An 18,141-nucleotide genomic window follows, 5' to 3' on the forward strand; every position below is an offset into this window, starting at 1 on the left:
CTGTGACCAATGCAAAGGACTTGCTAGAACAGATGAGTTGCCATTAATCATGTGATTCCACATGTTTGATTCCTTCACCTTCTATAGAAGGTCATGCGAAAAAGAAGAACGCCTTATGTCAACAGGTTTTATTTATAAAGACATAATAAAAAATCTCTGCTCATTACCAGGTCTTAGATTTACATAAATATGACATCAAATGAAAAATAAACAACATATTACACTGTGGTAAAAACCTTTGTGCTTCCACAGTAATTATGAAGGATATTAGTAACCAGGTCCTTTTAATTAAATTTTACTATTTACTATTTATAATTTAATATTTATAATTGTATATTATTGATCATTTAATTGAGTAAATTTAACTATAGTAAGTCGGTAAGTTTTAGTACCTCCTATACAAACATAAGTTTTTGGCAGTTTGCAGGTTTGGAGCATTCAGGAGTGTATTAATACAATGGCAAGGAGGAGAGACATCAGACATTATTTTAGAGAATCAAATGTTGCTGCCCATCAATCTGGTAAAGATTATAAAGCCGTTTCAAAAAGTCCATCATTTTGCAGTGGGATTATGTTGTGGACATTCCTGCAACTTTACCCCAGGTTCAGATCATCTACTGCTTAGAGAAACATCTAAAACCTGCAGGAAGCTGGCCCAAGAGGTCCAGAGCTGGTGTTCACTGGCTACGAGAAACCATAAAACAAACCCAAGATGCAACTTGGACTCTACAGCTTATATTAGTATGTTAAGATTTATGACACTACAATTAGAAAAATGCTAAATACTTGTGGTTTATTGGAAGCATTGCAAGAGAAAGCTTTTTTTCTTAAAAAATGAAATGGCAGCACAGCTTGCAAAGCTGAACAAAAACACAAGAGTTCTTGAAAAATGTCCTTTGAACAGACAAAACCACAGACGTTTGGTGTTAATGCACAGCACCACATTGGTGAAAACAAAACACAGCATATCAGTGCAAAGACCTCATACCACCTGTCAAGCACGGTAGTGGAGGCATAGTGATTTGGGTTTGTTTTGCAACCAGGACTTGAGCACCTGGCAGTCATTAAGTCTACCCTAAAGTCCTTTGTTTACAAAGTATTTTAGAGTCAAATGTGAGACCATTTGACTGCTGAAGTGTGACTGAAATTGGATCATTCAACAGAACAATAATCCCAAATCTAAATATCTGACCAAAGAATCAAGGTGTTGCAATGACCCATATTCCAAAAAAAAAAAAGAAAAAAAAAAAATCCACTCAGTAGAAATGCTGTATGAGAGCTGTTCATAAAGGATTGGCTCCAAACCTTAAATAACTGAAACATTATTAAGAAAAGTGGGCCAAAACTCCTCCACAACATGAGTGATTGGGAACATCGTACACAAAAGCATTTCTTGAAATTATTCTCATTGCTAAAGATTGATCTACATCCTACTGAATGTGCTTCGTTTTCACACACTGCTTCTTTTTTTTTTTTTTAGATGAATTATAGCACTGTAATTATTTCATGTGTTGTTGTTCATGTGAAGTTCTATTCATCTTACTATAAGTCCAATTAAAAACCAAATAATGTTCTTTTTCACATCAATTCATAAATCATTTTCACTAAAAAGTGCTTTCTGTTCTGTATTCACAATCCTTTTCATCACAGAAATGCTGCTGTGGAGGGCTACATCCAGCAGTTCCTGTATTCTTACCGTTTCTTCTGCACTCCTGAACAATTATTGCAGTTTATAATGGACAAATTCAGCAGTGCTGCAAGGTAAAATACCTGAAGGAACTCATGATTACAGACGCAGTTTACCACAGATTTGACAGTAACACATAGTAGAAAGCATTTCAAACAGTTTGATAATGATGATTTTAAGTTTTTATTTTCCTTGCCAGGGAGGGTCCAGATATGTCAGGGAACAGTGAAAGGATCTTTCATCGCAGTTTGGACCTGCTGCAGCTCTGGGTAACAGAGTGTAAACCAGTGGACTTCACACCTAAATCCAGCCTCATAGATAAGTTAGAGAACTTTCTAAACACTGAGGTAAACATGCATGTGTTCATTTGTCACACTTTGCACTTTAATCTTGAGTTGATCGGTTATTTAATTCATTAAATTCCTTTTCATCTGCGTTATTTTTCCATAGGTGATTCCCATAGACAGCCAAGGTGAGGCCCTTCTTACTGCCCTCCGCAGCCGTCAAAGCACGAATACGCAACGTCAAGTGAGAGGAAGCCTTATCAGCTTTGATGAAGATGACGACTCTGTGTGTTTGCATTCATCTACTGAAGATCTTAGCAAGAAGGTTGGTTTTCAGCTGTGACTTAGATGTATCTCATGACTCACTGCTTTATTTGTGGATGTATTCCCCACCTGACATGAGCTCATCTCACAGTTTTTCTCACTGTTGTTAAAGGATATCTCTGATTAAGTTAATGATACAGCAGCTTATAGTGTCATAGAATCAAGAAGAACAAGTTTAGCCACATTCCCAAATCTACTATGAAATTTTCAGTGGAGGATCTCAAGAGTGGTGGAGCCCTCTCCTTCCATGTCTAAAGAGAAGACCTTCTCCATAGCTGCAGCCCTGCCCATGCCTTGCTACGGCTCCCTGATGCAAGACCTCTCCAGCATTTGCCTGCAGAGTGAAGAGCGGCTGCCATTCTGTCAAACTGAGTTTAGCACACAGATTATTGCTCAACAGCTCACCCTCCTGCAGCAGGTACCCTCGTCCCCTCTTATCTGTTTTCGCCACTAGAGGGAGACATGTCTCCATAGATACGCAATGCTCTGAACCTGAGATTTAACTTCAAGATGTTTCTCTTGTAATGCAGGAAATATTCCAAGGATGCCATCCAGTTCATTTCCTCAAATCAAGAATACAAGGAGTCAGGGACAAAGTTGTGAGCGCAAACAAGTGAGTTAAATAAGTACAAAGGCTGAATCTTCTGTGGTCTCCCCAAACAGCTTCTGAGCTCAGACATAACAAACCTCTGGTCCTCTGTTGAATTGTTTGAACTAGAAAAACACTAGAAAATCACAAACCCATTGTAAAAATGTTAATCATGAGAACAGCAGCCAGTTTGGGTGATAATGATTAATAAACCACACATATTAACGATTGATTTTTAACAAACAAGTCCGTCATACCAACGTAATTATTAATTAACTATATATAACAGAGAAAGAGCGGTAGAGAGAGAGAGAGAGAGAGAGTTATTCTTTTGTTTCTTGCCATTCATTATTATTTAGGAGGCGTTTCCCAACAGGACATTTTGAAAATCTTCATTAATTTTAATTTTAATTTTAATTTTAATTTTAATTTAATATTGCTGATCAGACTATTGAAATATTCACTTGTCGCCTCTAGCAAAGAATTTTTTCTTTTTTTTCTGTTGCTTGTTTTTGTGGATAAATCGGTTTCTGTAAATCTGCTATTGTGAAGTTGTAAAAAAAGGAAAATGCAAGGGTTAAACTGAGTGGTTTATTATAGAAATGGTGCACAGACATATAAATTTAAACTTCTGCCCACTCCTTTTCGTACCTATGAGGAGGTGGAAATGTAAAGGTGTAAGAATTAGAAATGTGAATGTGGGGACAGGCTTGAAATAAATATGTTGTCTCCATCCAGGAATGTGTTGCAGCATATCCCACCAGCAGAGGGCAGCAGTGTGCTTGTACATGAGGAGACTCCATCCAACAGCTACCTTCAGCGGCTGCTCACATACGCTGACAGTGTCACTAACTGGATCTCTGCAGAAATAGTCATCTGTGACTCTGTCAAGGTGAGAGGACACAACTCTGGTCAGGTGCAGGGAGAAAGGCAACTTTTTTTGAGTCAGATAACGAGTTTAGACACATTCTCCTCGTGTAATTTCAGCTTCTTCTCTGATTTTATGGCTGAGTGGTTTGAAGACAGGAAGGGATACTTTTTTTTCATGATGTCTTTCAATGAGATGAAAAAGTCAATGGAAGCTGAGTTATTGCTGTTATTTTAATTCTGTGGTTGCAACTCTTTCTCCTCTTCTACTTTCTGAACACACTTGACAAAACACTTAAGACCTCTATGCAATCAATATTTCAGATATTTTTGGCAGCTCTATTACTTTCACTGCTTACAGACAAGTTGTCAATCCACCTCGAAGTGCTTTCAGTGAATACACTTCAGCTGCTCTGATGCTTTAGAACCTTTCAGTGCTTCAGCTGTAAATGCCAATAAATGCAATATTTCAGCCTCCTCACCGCTTGTGCACCTGTACTTTCAGTATTAGTGACGCAAAACAAAAGTCTTGATGCACTTTGACTACATCTTTTTTCTTGTTAATGTCCTTTGTGATGCACTCTGTAAACAGGAATGTGATTTTTTTTTTTCTGTTGTTGTTGTTGTTGCCCTCTCTTGCAGACACAAGTTGCTTTGCTCACCAAGTATCTGTGGATCGGAAAACTCTGCTACGAATCCCGGAACTTTGCCACAGCCATGCAGGTCCTCGGAGGTCTGGAGAACGTGATTGTCAGGCAATTACCAGTAAGGCTGCATGTTATGAAACTCCTCTTGACACAAATTCTAAGTTTTTCTAATAAGTCAGGTGCCCTGGAGTTAAATGTTTTCTTTTTTTTTCTTCTGTGATCGGGCTTGGGTGGTACTTAATTAGTTTCACAAATGAGAAATTAACATTAATGAATTCAAATAAGATGTAGAGTAAAAGCGTGGTGAGGAGAAATGTGGGCATGAAATGGAGTAATTAAAAAAACTCACAATTGAAGGCGTCAGTGCTGAAAAAATAGAAGCAATTTCCATATTTTCATCTGCAGGCAGGTTATATTCAGTGGCTCTGGTATCGCATGATTTGCTTTCATTTTGGTGATGCTAAATAAAAATATATCCTCTCCTGTCTGCCAACAGGCTTGGAAACATCTGGCTTCCAAGGTGTGTGAGATCCTGGAGGAGCTACGAGCTGTACAGGTGTGTGTGTGTGAGTGTTTGAGAATGTGCACATGGATGGTGTTTGTAACAGTGGGCTGAAATGGCCACATATTGTGAAACTGGGCTGCAGGGCAAACAAATCAATAGAAAAACAGCTTCAAGCAACATACCTGTGTGCTGAGAGCTTACTGGCTGTGCTTCGGAAAACTGCCCTTGCCAGAACCTGATGCATCAAATAACATGCGTCACTTCCCAATTTTTGTATTTAACTGCTCTAATAACAACAGACATCCTAATAATCACATAAATATCGTGTTATTAATTTCCTTTTCATAAAATAACGTGTTTTTTTTTCTTTGTTCTGTGTTGTTGAATTGTTCCCTCCTCCTTTAGGTTTTTCTGAAGAGTGATGATTTGTGTCTTATGGGAGGAGAACACACAAAGAAGAAGCCCACACTGCCCTCTGTACACATCCTGGCCATGCATGTCCAGCAGCTGGAGATTGGTGCATTCACACTCACGACTGGGGCTTACAAATGGAACAAACTCAGGTACTTTGGTTGCAGTACATGACAGGGAACCATGCCAGAACAGGGTTCTTTTTCTTCTCTGTTTGAGTCTAACAGGAACTCTAACATAAAAAAAAAACGTGGTGCAGCAGGTAGATAACATGGGTTATATCAGGAAAATTCATTCCACGTTGTAACTAAAGCTCAGAAATTGTAAGGTGGCAAAATTTTACACATTTTCTTCTGTGCAGCTTTCACTTGACGTGATGTTTAGCCCAGAAAATTCTTTTTTTATTCAAATCAAACTGACTGGAGGCTGGTTTAGAGGCCTTATACACTAAGCCAACAATCAGCCGCCGGGATCTTCTGCAGCATTTGCGAATGTCTGTCTTTCTTGTATTTTCAGGCAACCTCATACTCTAATTTACTGGAAAAGAAGACAATCTCTTCTCAGTTGTCATCTTCATTTCTCCAAAACAAATATCCTTTTCTCCTTGAATCCTCCATGGACCAAGAGAAACCAGATCTGTATGACATAATCTTTAAAACACAAAGCACAACATACAATGTTAAGTTTTAGTTTGTTTTTTTTTATGTTTGTATCCAGATGGACTTGGGGCGCTGTTTGATCCACTTTAAATACACCATAGTCCGTTTCCACAGACGTTATGGTTCATTTGGAGTTGTGTGTGCCCTCAAACTCAAACTCTATAAAATTCTAACTCAAATAAGCACATTTTAAAACCAGGGTTCTTGTTTCACATGCAAGTGTATCCTGATACAGTGTTGAAGCGAATGGGCCATCCAGTGAACCAAAGAGAGAAAGTGACTTGGAGTGTGTTGTAGAACAACGTGCTGGGTACCTGCTTCTCCTGCTGCTCATACCGGAGAGATTCTTGTGAATATCATATTAGGTTTGAACAACAAAAAGAAAACAGACTGGTGGACTTCATAAACTTGGTGATGCTTCATTGTTTACTTGGGGTGCGTGAGCTGGCTGAAGGGGAAGGAGTTCTGTTTTCAGTCTTGGTCAAACGATGACCTCGGTTTTCTTCCTCCTCCTGCTGTTTTTCTTCTTGGTTAGTGGTCGTTTTTACACATGTACATGCACTACAGTCCTCTTCTCTACCAAAGGCCACAGATTGTGCATCCTGGCCAGTAAAAGTCGTCTTTACAACCTCAAAAACATTTTTGTGTATGTTTAAAATGACAGAAATTCCTTTAATGATACTTTCACAAATTTTTAAAAGACGAATGGACATTTTTGGAGCCTTGAAATTGTAGTTTTCATCTGATGCTTTTTTTCCCTCCCTGTTAACAAGGAAAATGGTTACACAACTTTTACTCCCAGGGAGTAAAGAAATCAATCATCAGCTCATAAGTGATTTAATAAATGCTGTGTTTATAATATAAAAAGAAATAATTGTAAAATGTGGAACAGAAATCTTTGCTGTTAACTTAAAAAGATCCATACAAGTAGTTAAAAATAACAAAACAAAGGCAAATTGAATTTATCTTTGTTTTGTTAAGAGTTATTAAAAGCACTTTGATCCTGTAGTTTCAGGTTCTAGATTCACTGGGCTTCTCCATGTGATGCTCATCAAACATGCATCCAGTCAGTGAAATTAACCTCCTACCTGTTCCTGTAGTGACACAAAACATGAACAGTTAGCGTCATTAAACAAGAATTAGCTTTCTCTCTGCAACCTGTGAATCTGTTTATGACAAAGTCGGCCATCTCACTAAAAGGACGTATTTTTATTGTGTCCTTCTCCTTCGCTTCAATATGGCTGACCAGATGCCGAGGTCACAACAAGTGGCAGTTGGATGGTAATGGCACAGCTGTTGAATTTGGGTTGCTGGTAGGGGTGCCGGCGTAGCTCCAGATGGTGCCTGTGGGATGGAGTTTGATTGGAAAAGAGGCTTCTGGCCAGATGCTGAAAGGTGATTGGGTGTAACCAGATGCTGGGGTCAGGAGATGTAGCAGAGAAAGGCGGAAATACAGCTGGTTACTGCAAACCCTGAGTTGTCCCAGCTTTCTCCAAATCAGGTCAGAGACATAATGCTGCTGAGAAGAAAAACGTATTTGCAGCTACTGAGTCCTTTCTCACATTTTTACTGTGTTCTCTCCCATCCGATGCTGGTTCTAGAAGCATTGCAAAGGTTGTGAGTCAGGTCCATGCGTTCCAGGAGGCTACATACCGCTACAGCCCAGACCGGGACCTGCAGGACTACCTGCGACGCCGCATCGCCCGCCTCGCCACCTCTGACATCCACCTCTTGGCTGCCGACAACGATGCCAACTTTCAGCAGTCCAGTGACCGTCAAACGCGCAGGATCCATGACACGCTGAGGAGGGTGAAGGCCACCTTCCAGTGAAAGCTGCTTCAGTTACATTTCCCATCGCTGAGTTCAAACAAAACAACCTGGTCAACAGCACATGTCCAAGCCCTGATGCTTCTGTGTCTTGAGGGACAACAAAACTTTTTATGATGTTACATGAAGTTTCCTTCCCTTAAGTCTGCGATGATAACTCATACTCCTCTGACTTGACTCCTCACTTCTGTTTGATTTTGATATTTGCATTCCTGCATAGAGGCAAAAGTGTTAATGTTTATTTTTGCAATAATTACTCTGTTCACAGTGACATTCTTATTCAGTTTTTGTGTCCAAAACACAAAGTTTTTAAGTTGTTAATGCCTCCATATTTTCATACTTGGACTAAACATGGCACATGGTATAAAGATAATCTCCAACAGGGAGAAGATAAACAACACTGACAGACCACTGCAGGCACCTAAAACGATGTTGTGGAAGCACAATGTTTTAAGAGTCACGGTTTATAACTCAGAACACCACTTTGTTTCCTCATTAAAATATCAGACCTGTTAAAGTAAATTTGTGCAACTATTCATGTTTACTGAAGAATAGTTTTAATAATCATTTGACTGTTGCTATTGCAAAGTGTCCTCTTTCATTCACTGTCATGTTGTTTGGGGGGGAACTGTAACATATTCTGTTATCTGTCAACTTTACACAGCCATCATGAAGTGAAAAGCTTTTCTGCAGTTATTAATGTTTTGGTTTATGACCCATTTAACTTCAAGTGAGCATGTCCGCATGCTAACATTAGCATTTAGCACAAAGCCCTGAAGCTTTTGTGGTTAGCTTCAGAGAGCTGCTAGCATGGCCTCTAAGGAGCGGAAATAAGACTCAAAGTTGGCTCCAAATCATTTATACTTTACTTTATACTTTACGTCACTATACTTTATTGCAAATGAGGACAAGGACCTGGGTAATTAAAAATGCTACCCTTTTTAAAGCTGCCTGAACAGGTTATCTCAGTCATGTCAATTATTGATATGAAAAGAACTCGACGTCTGGATTGTGTCTGTCAGAAAACAAGTGGCATAATGCAGAACACATCCATTTAATGCTTATACAAATTATTAAATGAACATTACAGCCCATGGTTTCTGATTGTTAACCAATTAGCAATCTAAATGAGAATTACATGCCTAGAGTGATTAATTAATATCTAATACTGATTACAGAGAAGCAGCGCAAAACGTAATAAATGCATTTATTTTTAACAGCATGAAGGGCAAAGAGATGAGCTCACAGTCGGGACAAAATCTTACCATTAAATGATAGAACGTAATGAGATGTCAGTGTGCAAAATGTCATTTTGAGGAATGATGTTCAGTCGGTGTCCATTTTTCTATTACCCTGCCAGCTCTCTCTTTCTCCTCCATGGCTATGTGCTGTGAAATTCATGGAGATGGAATGTGACATGCTATGAAGAGTTGCTTAATTTAGCCAAATAAATGACATTTTATAAGACCTCTCATGCCAAGGCGTATTATTGTCAAACAATAAACATGATAGAAAAGTGATATGGCAGGTTTGAGGCTGGTTCCATCAACCAGGGAATGTGTGACTGGTGTTCCAGCTGAAGCCTGAGCTTCCCTCCTTCTACAGTTCAGCCAGTTTTAATGTATAATGGTAATATTTTTAAATGGTTAGCTGGATTTTTATCTTATGATGTTTTTCTGACTGCTACATTATATGTTAAGCCAGTATAAAATCTGTCCACAATGGGCTCCTAATCACTTTTCCACAGATATTTGGATCAGTCTATCATACCAAAGTTAACCTTTGTATATATATATATATATATAAAGAATTAATTAGTGAGGCATCAACTTGAATCAAAATGAGGATGCAGATTTGATTAAGAGACTGCATGTGGAATCAGAGCTTTTTAAGCTTTAAATTAATGGTCTGTAGCTAATCTAGAATCAACCCAATGATGCCTGTCTTTGCAAAGTATTTTATTGATTTATTTTTTATTTGTTTCCATTCTTTTATTTATTTTTATATTATTTGTTATTCCTTTGTATTTGTTGATATTTATTTGATTATTGCATTTTTCATTATCCTGTTTTTTTGTCTTTTGATGGCTTAAAATTTACTTAGAACAAAATGAGCAACATTTTGTCCAACAATCTAACATGTCAGGCCCCAAAAGGAGGCGGGTGTAATCCCAATGTTAGAAATGGCCTCAAATTGTTGATAAGGAGCAAGTGTTTTGTTTATGATTCTTCAAGGAGAAATCATTACTTCTCTTCATTCTCGCTGCTTTCGCCTGTAAAAGTGGGTTCATTGATGGTGTAACATTTTCTAAAGCCTAATAAAAGCTGATACACTTATGAGCTGCACAAAGATGAACTCATTATATGATTTGCCTCACCCAGTCTGGGAAAATAAATAAGTAATTAATAAAAGAATGGAACAGAATCACAGCTCTTCCTCTCGGACGTAGAGACAGAGCTGAGGAAATAGTTCCGGTGTGGATGCAGCGTCCCGGTCTTTTTTTTTTTTTAATCTAATAGGATCAGGACACTTCTTCAAAGCTGTGGAGATAAAGAGCCCCAACAGGCAGAATGGACTCCTACCTCCGCAGCGACAGATCACCGATAAAGGAGACAACTATGCCCAGCCTCTTATCTGCTTTGTAACAAAACTAAACGATCAGTTTAGTGTTAAAGCCCCCCTGCTGCTGCAGGAGACCCCCAGAGAGAGAGAGAGAGAGAGAGAGAGAGAGAGAGAGAGAGAGAGAGAGAGGAGGGCTAGTGAAAAAGAGTTGTAGACGCTTCATTGGAAAGAAGCTGTATATGGTACACAGTAACGCCTAATGATGAACGTCAACTTAAAATAGTTGGAAAATGTAGCACATAGATTCTCTGTGTGACACCAGACAAATTTCTTATTTTCGTGTTATGTGTGTGTGACGTGTAATGTTTGCAGCCGTCGGTGTGTGGCGCATTCAAAAAGGATTACTTTCAATGTTTTCAATGGCTTTGTTTGCGCTCTCAGGCTTCCCGCACGCAGCTTCCTTAGCAGCTTGTTTTAGCATATTTACATGTGAACGCGCTTTAATTGTGTTGCTACTGTAATTCCTTTGATCTCTAATGTTTGAAGCGTCTGTGCCAAATGCTCCTTCTTGGATAGCTGGCGCCAGCGCTCACCGGGGTATCAAAGACGTGTCAATACGAAACCGCTGGAGGATTGCTCCCCATCTGACTGCACAAGTGCCACCATGAAACCAAAATGCGCTCAGTTACAAGGCTAAAATTATGTCATTTGTCGAATCAGTGGCTTTAAAGTTGGGTTTTACGCACAACGTCGCCATCTATATTTGGCTGGTATCTTTTAAAGACTTCTTGGGGATGTTTTAATCTGATTAAATAGTTAATTAAACCCATAAGCATTTATTTCAAAAGTATGACGACAAACTTGGCATATTTGAAGGTGACTGAATTCATCCATGATCATCATTATTGCATACTTAGTGAGTAAAATTTGCACCTAAAAAGTAGCAAATCATACTAAATAAAGACTCCCTTTTCTTAGATTATCTTGATCAAATTTATTTCATTGCAAACCAATCTTCTTGGAACTTTAATGCTAAATTGTTGGATCCTCAAAAACGAATGACAAAATCTTACTCCAGTAAATTGATTTAATTAAATACATCTTATTATTGCAATTTTAAAAGTACAGAAGACCATGTTAAGTACAAGATGTGTTATCTGAACATTTAATAGCTTTTTTTATCTGAGCTCTTTCTGTTTATACATGTTCTAATTGGTTAATGTCACTCTTGTGAGATGACATATGTTTCTTTTTTTAATAAATCACTAAATGAGCCTAGAAAGTTTTCATACCAGGCCAGACATGCTATAACTGCAACTCTAATCAGGATTAGTAAGATAATGATGAAGTATGGGTTGCTTGGAGTAAAAAGCCTCATTTATGAGATCAAAATGCAGTAAAATAAGTAGCACGAGTGGGAAATACATAAACTGTCTCAGTATATTGTTAGCAGTCACTTCCCCCAGGAGAAGTCCATGTTATCTGTATGTGTGTCTTAGAGAAAGTGCACGGTCCTCGGTCATCCAGCTTAAACGTGTAAAAGTCTGTGATCCCAAAAATGTTTTACTGTTTAAACTCAAAGCTGTCTTCGACTGAAACTAGTTCTCCCCGGAACTAATGAATGCAGCAACCAAAGTATCTGGTCCCCATCTCTGAAGGGGAGAATCAGCTCAGCTGTTTCCCTCCAACCCGTCCCAGTTTCACTGGTCTTGAGCTCAGAAGGGCCCTCTCAGACTCGGCGGCGCCAGCTCCTCCCACACTCAGTATATGTAAAGACTTCAATAACGAGCCATTATCTCCTAATCATCGGGATCGATCAGGCGTTAACAAGGGTCTCTACATGTGCAAATTGCGCGAGGGCCAGGGCCCTATAAAAGCGGGGCCTTGGTGTGAGAGCTGCCACAACATTATCCCTTTCGACATCACTTGGTTTAACAGGTTATTGAGCAGCACTGCCAACATGGTGAAGTACTTTTCTGTGGAATGGCTGGCCCAAAGCCACCACAGCACCACGATGACTGATGAGCGCATAATCCGCACAGATTCTGCGCCAATATGCAGACCTCATGTTCCCTGCATGGTGCAGCCCCGCGCGCCGACTTATGGCAGAGGTTACCTGCAGGCAAAACCCAAACCGTCCAAGCCCGCTCAGCAGGCAGAGCAGGAACCCAGCTCATGCTCACCTTTGCATTCAATAAACTGCTCTTCGCCAAGTAAGTAACCTGAAACCCTTAACTTTGAATCAGATCATCTGATAGACGCATTCTATAACCACTTTTCTCTTCAGTTTCAGAAGTCAGCGGATATTCCTCTGGGTATGAGAGTGAAGCCGCGTCCTCTGACAGTCTCTCCGTGGATGAAGGGGGCGAGGTGGAGAAAGACGGACCGCAGCGCCGTCTGCGCACAAAGTTCACCCCCGAACAGATCAGCAAACTAGAAAATATCTTCAGCAAGCACAAATACCTGGATTCTGGAGAAAGAGTGAAGACGGCGCAGAAGCTCAACCTCACGGAAACTCAGGTGAGACGAGGCTGAACAAACTCATTTATGGAGAAGCAGGATCGTCCTGGTGCGCAACTTTCCAGATCTTAACTAGATCTTTGCTTCTTCTTCTTCTTAGGTGAGGACCTGGTTTCAGAACAGGAGGATGAAGTTGAAACGAGAAGTTCAGGACTACCTCGCTCCACAAATCCAGTCCGTGACTTTCCAGCCTTTACCCTCAGTTCAGTACCACGTAGTGGCCGAACAACGACCCCAATACGCGGCGACTGGCCGGGCCCTTTACACGCTTCCCGTACCAGAGCTGGTCCTCCAGCGGCAGATGCCTCTTCATCAGTCGCCTCGTCTTATGATCCAGCACCAACGTTTCTACTAAGAAACAAAAGACTTTTTCTACTTAAACACTTAAAAAATGTGCAATCCAGTTATGTTACTGCCTATATCATTATAGGTAAAAGTTGTATATAATTACAGAAAATCTATTTATGATTGAATAAAGTTTATCATCTCGTGCAAGAATTGACGGATTGTTTTTTGTTTTGCACATGACACTGTTATTGAAGCAGTATCTTGCAGATATCCTAATCTTTATTGTGGGATTAGTTTCACATGAATATATCATCTTTTCTTTCATCTCATGAAGGAAGAGGGGGGGCAGAAGGGGAGGTGGTTGAAGAAAGAACTGATAAAGATGGGTTCTCATGACAGGTCACTGTATGGATCTCCTGATTTGATCCCCTAATAATATCACTATGAGATAGGACCAAAAGCCCAGCCGAACTGATCCATAACAACAAATCATAATAAATTAAATCAGTGAGGAATGTCAGACATAACAACCCCCACCCCCCAACTCTGCCTCTGTCAACAAGGATGAAATGGTCCACTTTCAAAAGTCTTTGTGTCCCCATTTCTGCACTTCAAAGGCGAGCTAACGTGGAGATCATGGTTGACAATTAGTCCAAATTAAGCTGCTCATTGATGAGTTTACACGTACCACAGGGGCCCAGACCTGGCTCCAGAGAGTCTGTGGTTTTGTATGCCGAAAGGATCGGGATCCACATGTAAAGTCTGAAGCCTCCGGTTAAAAACCTGATTATGAGAATGAATTTTGGAGATGGAAAAGTTGATTTGCAGAAACTCTTGGGATATTTGAAAGAATTTAAATTATTTGTGAATTCAGGGCCGCATAAGGTGTGAAAAGTGATAAGACGCTAACACAACCTTTAATCATTCTTCTTAAAAAAAATGAAGTCAGGTTTTGAGATCAGTCTCTAGGGAAAGGGTGGGGGTGCCTCGAGGCAAATGTCTCGTTCAAATAGCTCCACAAAGATCAAAGTAAACTTTCTCACTTTCTGATGTTTTCTGGCTGCGTCACACCCAACGTGTCCCAACAATAACAAAGGCTTCATCACCAGGTTGCTTGATGCGCAAACAGCTGGGCGCCTTTGTCTGCGACCCCGACGGTCTGGAAATATCTTCACCAGGGGTCAAACATTTACTTATGACTTATTCACAGCGAACGACGTGTAGCTGTCGGATGCTTTTTGTCGTTTTGTGAAAAGGGGATGGTTGATGATGAAAATTTTAGGACATAAAAAACAAAGTTTTCTTTTTGTTTTTTTTTACTGTTTAACGGTCTTGTATTCAGAGGCGGATGTTGCCCTGAGAGCCTTTATGCAAGCATCATTTAGGGCAGAGATGCCAGGTAACTGATACTCAGACTTAGTGGCGCCACAACATCTCAGACCGCCACAAACGTGAGAAAAACAGCAACCCACTCTCCATTAACCTCAATTACAACCACCATCAAGTTTCTGTCTTTCCTTTGAGATTCCTTTGCATATGCAAATAAAGACACATGTTCCTCCTATATAGCGGCTCAGTCTCAAGCCCATCATACAGTTTAGGTACAATATGGCAAACTTCTCTGTAGAGTGGCTTTCCAAAAGTTACTATGAGGACTCTGAGCAGACACAAGATGCAGAGGTTTATCCAAAAGTTCAGAGTGATGTGGAGGAATTTGCAAGAAGCCGATACTCCCCGACCTCTCCAAATAGTAAGTTCCCTGATAAACTTTGTTTTAAAGGACTGGGATCGACAGACCTTTTGAGTACCTATCGATTTTGAGTAAATTAATTAAATTGCACTGTTCTCTCTTCCAGACAGCTGCGGTTACGCGTCTGGGTCTGAGAGCGAGGTAGGAGAGGACAGCGAGGGGGAGAGCGCGCCGCAGCGGAGGATGAGGACCAAGTTCACCTCCGAGCAAATCAGCGAACTGGAGAGCACTTTTAGGAAACACAAGTACCTGGGTGCCACGCAGAGGAAGAAGATCGCAGAGAAGCTGAACCTTTCCGAAACACAGGTAGGATTTAGGAGTTTCACATTTCTACAGAGTTTGGATTTTGGTCTCGCAGAGATCATTGATTTTCCTTTAAAGCTAGCTTAAAAGGCCCGTGTTTGGCTCATGCTCTTTCTTTATATGCAACGCCTGTGATGCTTTTCACAGGTTAAAACGTGGTTCCAGAACCGAAGGATGAAAATGAAACGACAAGTCCAGGACACGCGTCCCGGTTTCCTGACAGTCCCGGTCGCACTGCTGCCCCCGTTTCTGTTTCAGCACCCCTTCCTGAGCGAACAGCTCCAGACCGGCTGCGGCTTCTTCCCGCAGCAGCAGCCGCTCCACAGGGCGTCCCTCCCCGCTGCGCCACACCGCTTCCACCCCACAGCCCCACCGCAGACGCATTTCTACTGAAGTCCGCTTGTTTCTGTCATCTTTAGTCATGTCTAGAATCTAGATATCCATATATTCTCTTTAAAAGAGGGGTTTAAAAGTTGTAAATATGATTGCTTCTGACGTGTCTGAAGCTTTATAAGTTTTAATATAATTGTGAATGAATACAATGACGTATAACATGTGAATCTTTGGTTTTAGGCCACAAATAAACCGAGTTAAAAGCGTTGATTCATCTCTTCGTTTATTTATTTTGTCTATGAAACATTTATTTGCACAATTTTTAAATAGTATTTATTGCTTATTGTGAATAAGCTTGTCTTTAGTCCCATCTATGAAAGGATGACACGAAGTTAAACGTCGTTTACATTATCAGAGAGAATGTGGTTTTTAAAATAAAAAGTGGATCAATTTTAAGCCAAAGCACCCCAGCTGTGCTGAGAATGAACTCGTATTAAAGTATAAAGTTGTGGGCCTGTGTGCTGCTGTCTGTTGGATAACAATTTAACTCTAACAGTGGTTGATAACTATATTTTTCTATCAATAAAATCATTTTAAAAAGCCTTCTGAGTCCTGTGGAAAGGCTTTTTCGTTTGTAAAAAAAAGTGTCTCTGGCTGCTGCAGGCGAATTTTTCCACCTGGTGTCCGGTGGCATTGCTCCAAGCAGAACTCACCCTCTGCTGCTGGTAGATTTGCATCTTCCAAGGGACACCAAAGCTGAGGTACCTGCGAGATCATTGAGATCCATTGTGCTCTTTTGTGTGACGACTGAACTGTTCGCACTTACTTGAAACCCGCAGAAGGACGGCGCCCTCCAGTCTGCATGAGGTGTGTATTGCCTCACTCAGAGCCATTAGTTGGGACCAGCTAAGTGTGAGGCTGGTGGAGTCGCCCTGTCATGACGTTTCTGTGCCTTCTTCACTTATGATTATAAGATTATACTCAATGTTCTAGGATTTTATGAGGATCTACTTTCTTCATTTGAGGTCTGCAATTAATTAGGACCAAGAGGCAGAATTATGAAAGGAGTTTATTAATCTTGCAAGCATCAGTAGCTAATATAATGACATGAACTTAATTCAGTTTAAAGCATGCACTATGATAAACTCCAAGCAGTGAAAGGTTTCAGTCTGCAGCTGTAGCTCATGATGCTAATGGGGACATGGGCATCAATAAATTATCCTTGGAGGGGGCAGATAATAGATGAGCTGAATGACAATGGATGTTTGGCTGATCCCTTTTGGATCAGGTGAGTGGGCAGGTGAAAAGGCGCTAACAGTCTGAGCAAAGCTGCAGATGGGTTGCCGCAAATTGACATTTTCCAAGGCTGGTTGACAGGGGTCAAATCAAGTATGGTCATACAATTTCATTTTCTTATTATACTTGTAACCCCACTAAACTTTTTACCAAACTGATTTTATGTGGCATCTTCCAGTAGTCTATAGATTAAACTAGGGCAAAAATATATGTTTTCACTAAAAATCAGTGAAGAGGCCCCGTACAGGCTCTTGGTAAATGCATTGAGGAGGTGAATGACTGGATGTGTCTAAACTTTCTTCAATTAAACAAAAACAAAACTGAGGTGATTGTATTTGGAGCCAAAGAGAAATGATTAAAGGTCACCGCAGAACTTAAGTCTAAACACCTAAAAACCACCAATCAGGCCAGAAATCTGGGTGTACTGATGGACTCAGACCTTAACTTTGAGAAACACATTAAGGGAATTACAAAGTCAGCCTACTATCACCTTAAGAATATATCAAGGGTAAAAGATCTGATGTCTCAGCAGGACCTGGAAAAACTAGTCCATACATTCATCTTTAGTCGGCTTGATTATTGTAACAGTGTTTTTACAGGTTCTACCTAAAAAATCAATTAGACACCTGCAGCTGATTCAGAACTCTGCTGCTCGAGTCCTCACTAAGACTAAGAGAGTGGACCACATCAGTCCAGTTCTGAGGTCTTTACACTGGCTGCCTGTTTGTCAGAGGATAGACTTTAAAGTTCTGCTGCTGGTCTATAAAGCTCTGAATGGTTTAGGCCCAACATACATCAGTGACCTCTTGACCCATTATGAACCTGCCAGAACACTCAGGTCATCTGGTTCCAGTTTCTTATCAGTTCCCAGAGTCAGAACCAGACATGGAGAAGCTGCATTCAGCTTCTATGCTCCACATGTCTGGAACAAACTCCCAGAAAGCCTCAGATCAGATGAAACCCTCAGTTTATTTAAATCCAGGTTAAAAACCCACCTGTTCTCTGCTGCATTTCACTAGTTTTATTTAGAAGTCAAAATCTACATCTGGTTCTTTTAAGCTGGAATCATGTTTTAATATTGTCTTTTCCCCACACTGGAATTTTATTTCTTGTATTTTATCTATTTTATTTTAGCATCTTCATTCTCTTTTTATTTTATTAATTGCATTTCTTTTAATATTTGTTTTTTTAATGCACTTGTTTTGCTTTCTGCACCTTGCTGAAATGTTTTATGTAAAGAACTTTGAATTGTCTTGTACATGAAATGTGCTATACAAATAAATTTGCCT

At 40.1% G+C, this 18,141-nt stretch overlaps 3 protein-coding genes across 5 annotated transcripts in view; all 3 read left to right on the plus strand.

The window, feature by feature from the left end:
* The window catches only part of LOC121655126 (kinase non-catalytic C-lobe domain-containing protein 1), a 47,009-nt gene extending 37,742 nt beyond the window's left edge, over window positions 1-9,267 (plus strand). Inside the window, exons 22-32 of one of the 3 annotated variants that reach the window (XR_006013078.1) lie at window positions 1,651-1,761; window positions 1,887-2,034; window positions 2,138-2,296; window positions 2,507-2,713; window positions 2,826-2,908; window positions 3,623-3,776; window positions 4,394-4,516; window positions 4,895-4,954; window positions 5,309-5,466; window positions 7,223-7,474; window positions 7,575-7,666. Coding sequence is in view for 2 of the 3 variants with exons in the window: in XM_042009559.1 (XP_041865493.1) it covers window positions 1,651-1,761; window positions 1,887-2,034; window positions 2,138-2,296; window positions 2,507-2,713; window positions 2,826-2,908; window positions 3,623-3,776; window positions 4,394-4,516; window positions 4,895-4,954; window positions 5,309-5,466; window positions 7,575-7,803 (1,432 nt within the window). In the remaining variant the exon portion in view is untranslated. The other 2 variants (XM_042009560.1, XM_042009559.1) reach the window with 2 other exon arrangements.
* A 2,878-nt stretch (window positions 9,268-12,145) lies between these two features.
* On the plus strand, window positions 12,146-13,237 carry vox (ventral homeobox). Its single transcript, XM_042011147.1, has 3 exons — window positions 12,146-12,575; window positions 12,650-12,882; window positions 12,983-13,237. Exons 1-3 carry the CDS (start codon window positions 12,203-12,205, stop codon window positions 13,235-13,237), a joined length of 861 nt encoding a protein of 286 aa, XP_041867081.1. The 5' UTR covers window positions 12,146-12,202.
* A 1,541-nt stretch (window positions 13,238-14,778) lies between these two features.
* Window positions 14,779-15,843, plus strand: vent (ventral expressed homeobox). Its single transcript, XM_042011148.1, has 3 exons — window positions 14,779-14,920; window positions 15,003-15,226; window positions 15,371-15,843. The coding sequence occupies exons 1-3, from the start codon at window positions 14,779-14,781 to the stop codon at window positions 15,614-15,616; spliced, it is 612 nt and encodes a 203-aa protein (XP_041867082.1). The 3' UTR covers window positions 15,617-15,843.
* The last annotated feature ends 2,298 nt before the right edge of the window (window positions 15,844-18,141 follow it).

This window comes from Melanotaenia boesemani, chromosome 16 (assembly GCF_017639745.1).
Source record: "Melanotaenia boesemani isolate fMelBoe1 chromosome 16, fMelBoe1.pri, whole genome shotgun sequence".
NCBI lineage: Eukaryota > Metazoa > Chordata > Actinopteri > Atheriniformes > Melanotaeniidae > Melanotaenia > Melanotaenia boesemani.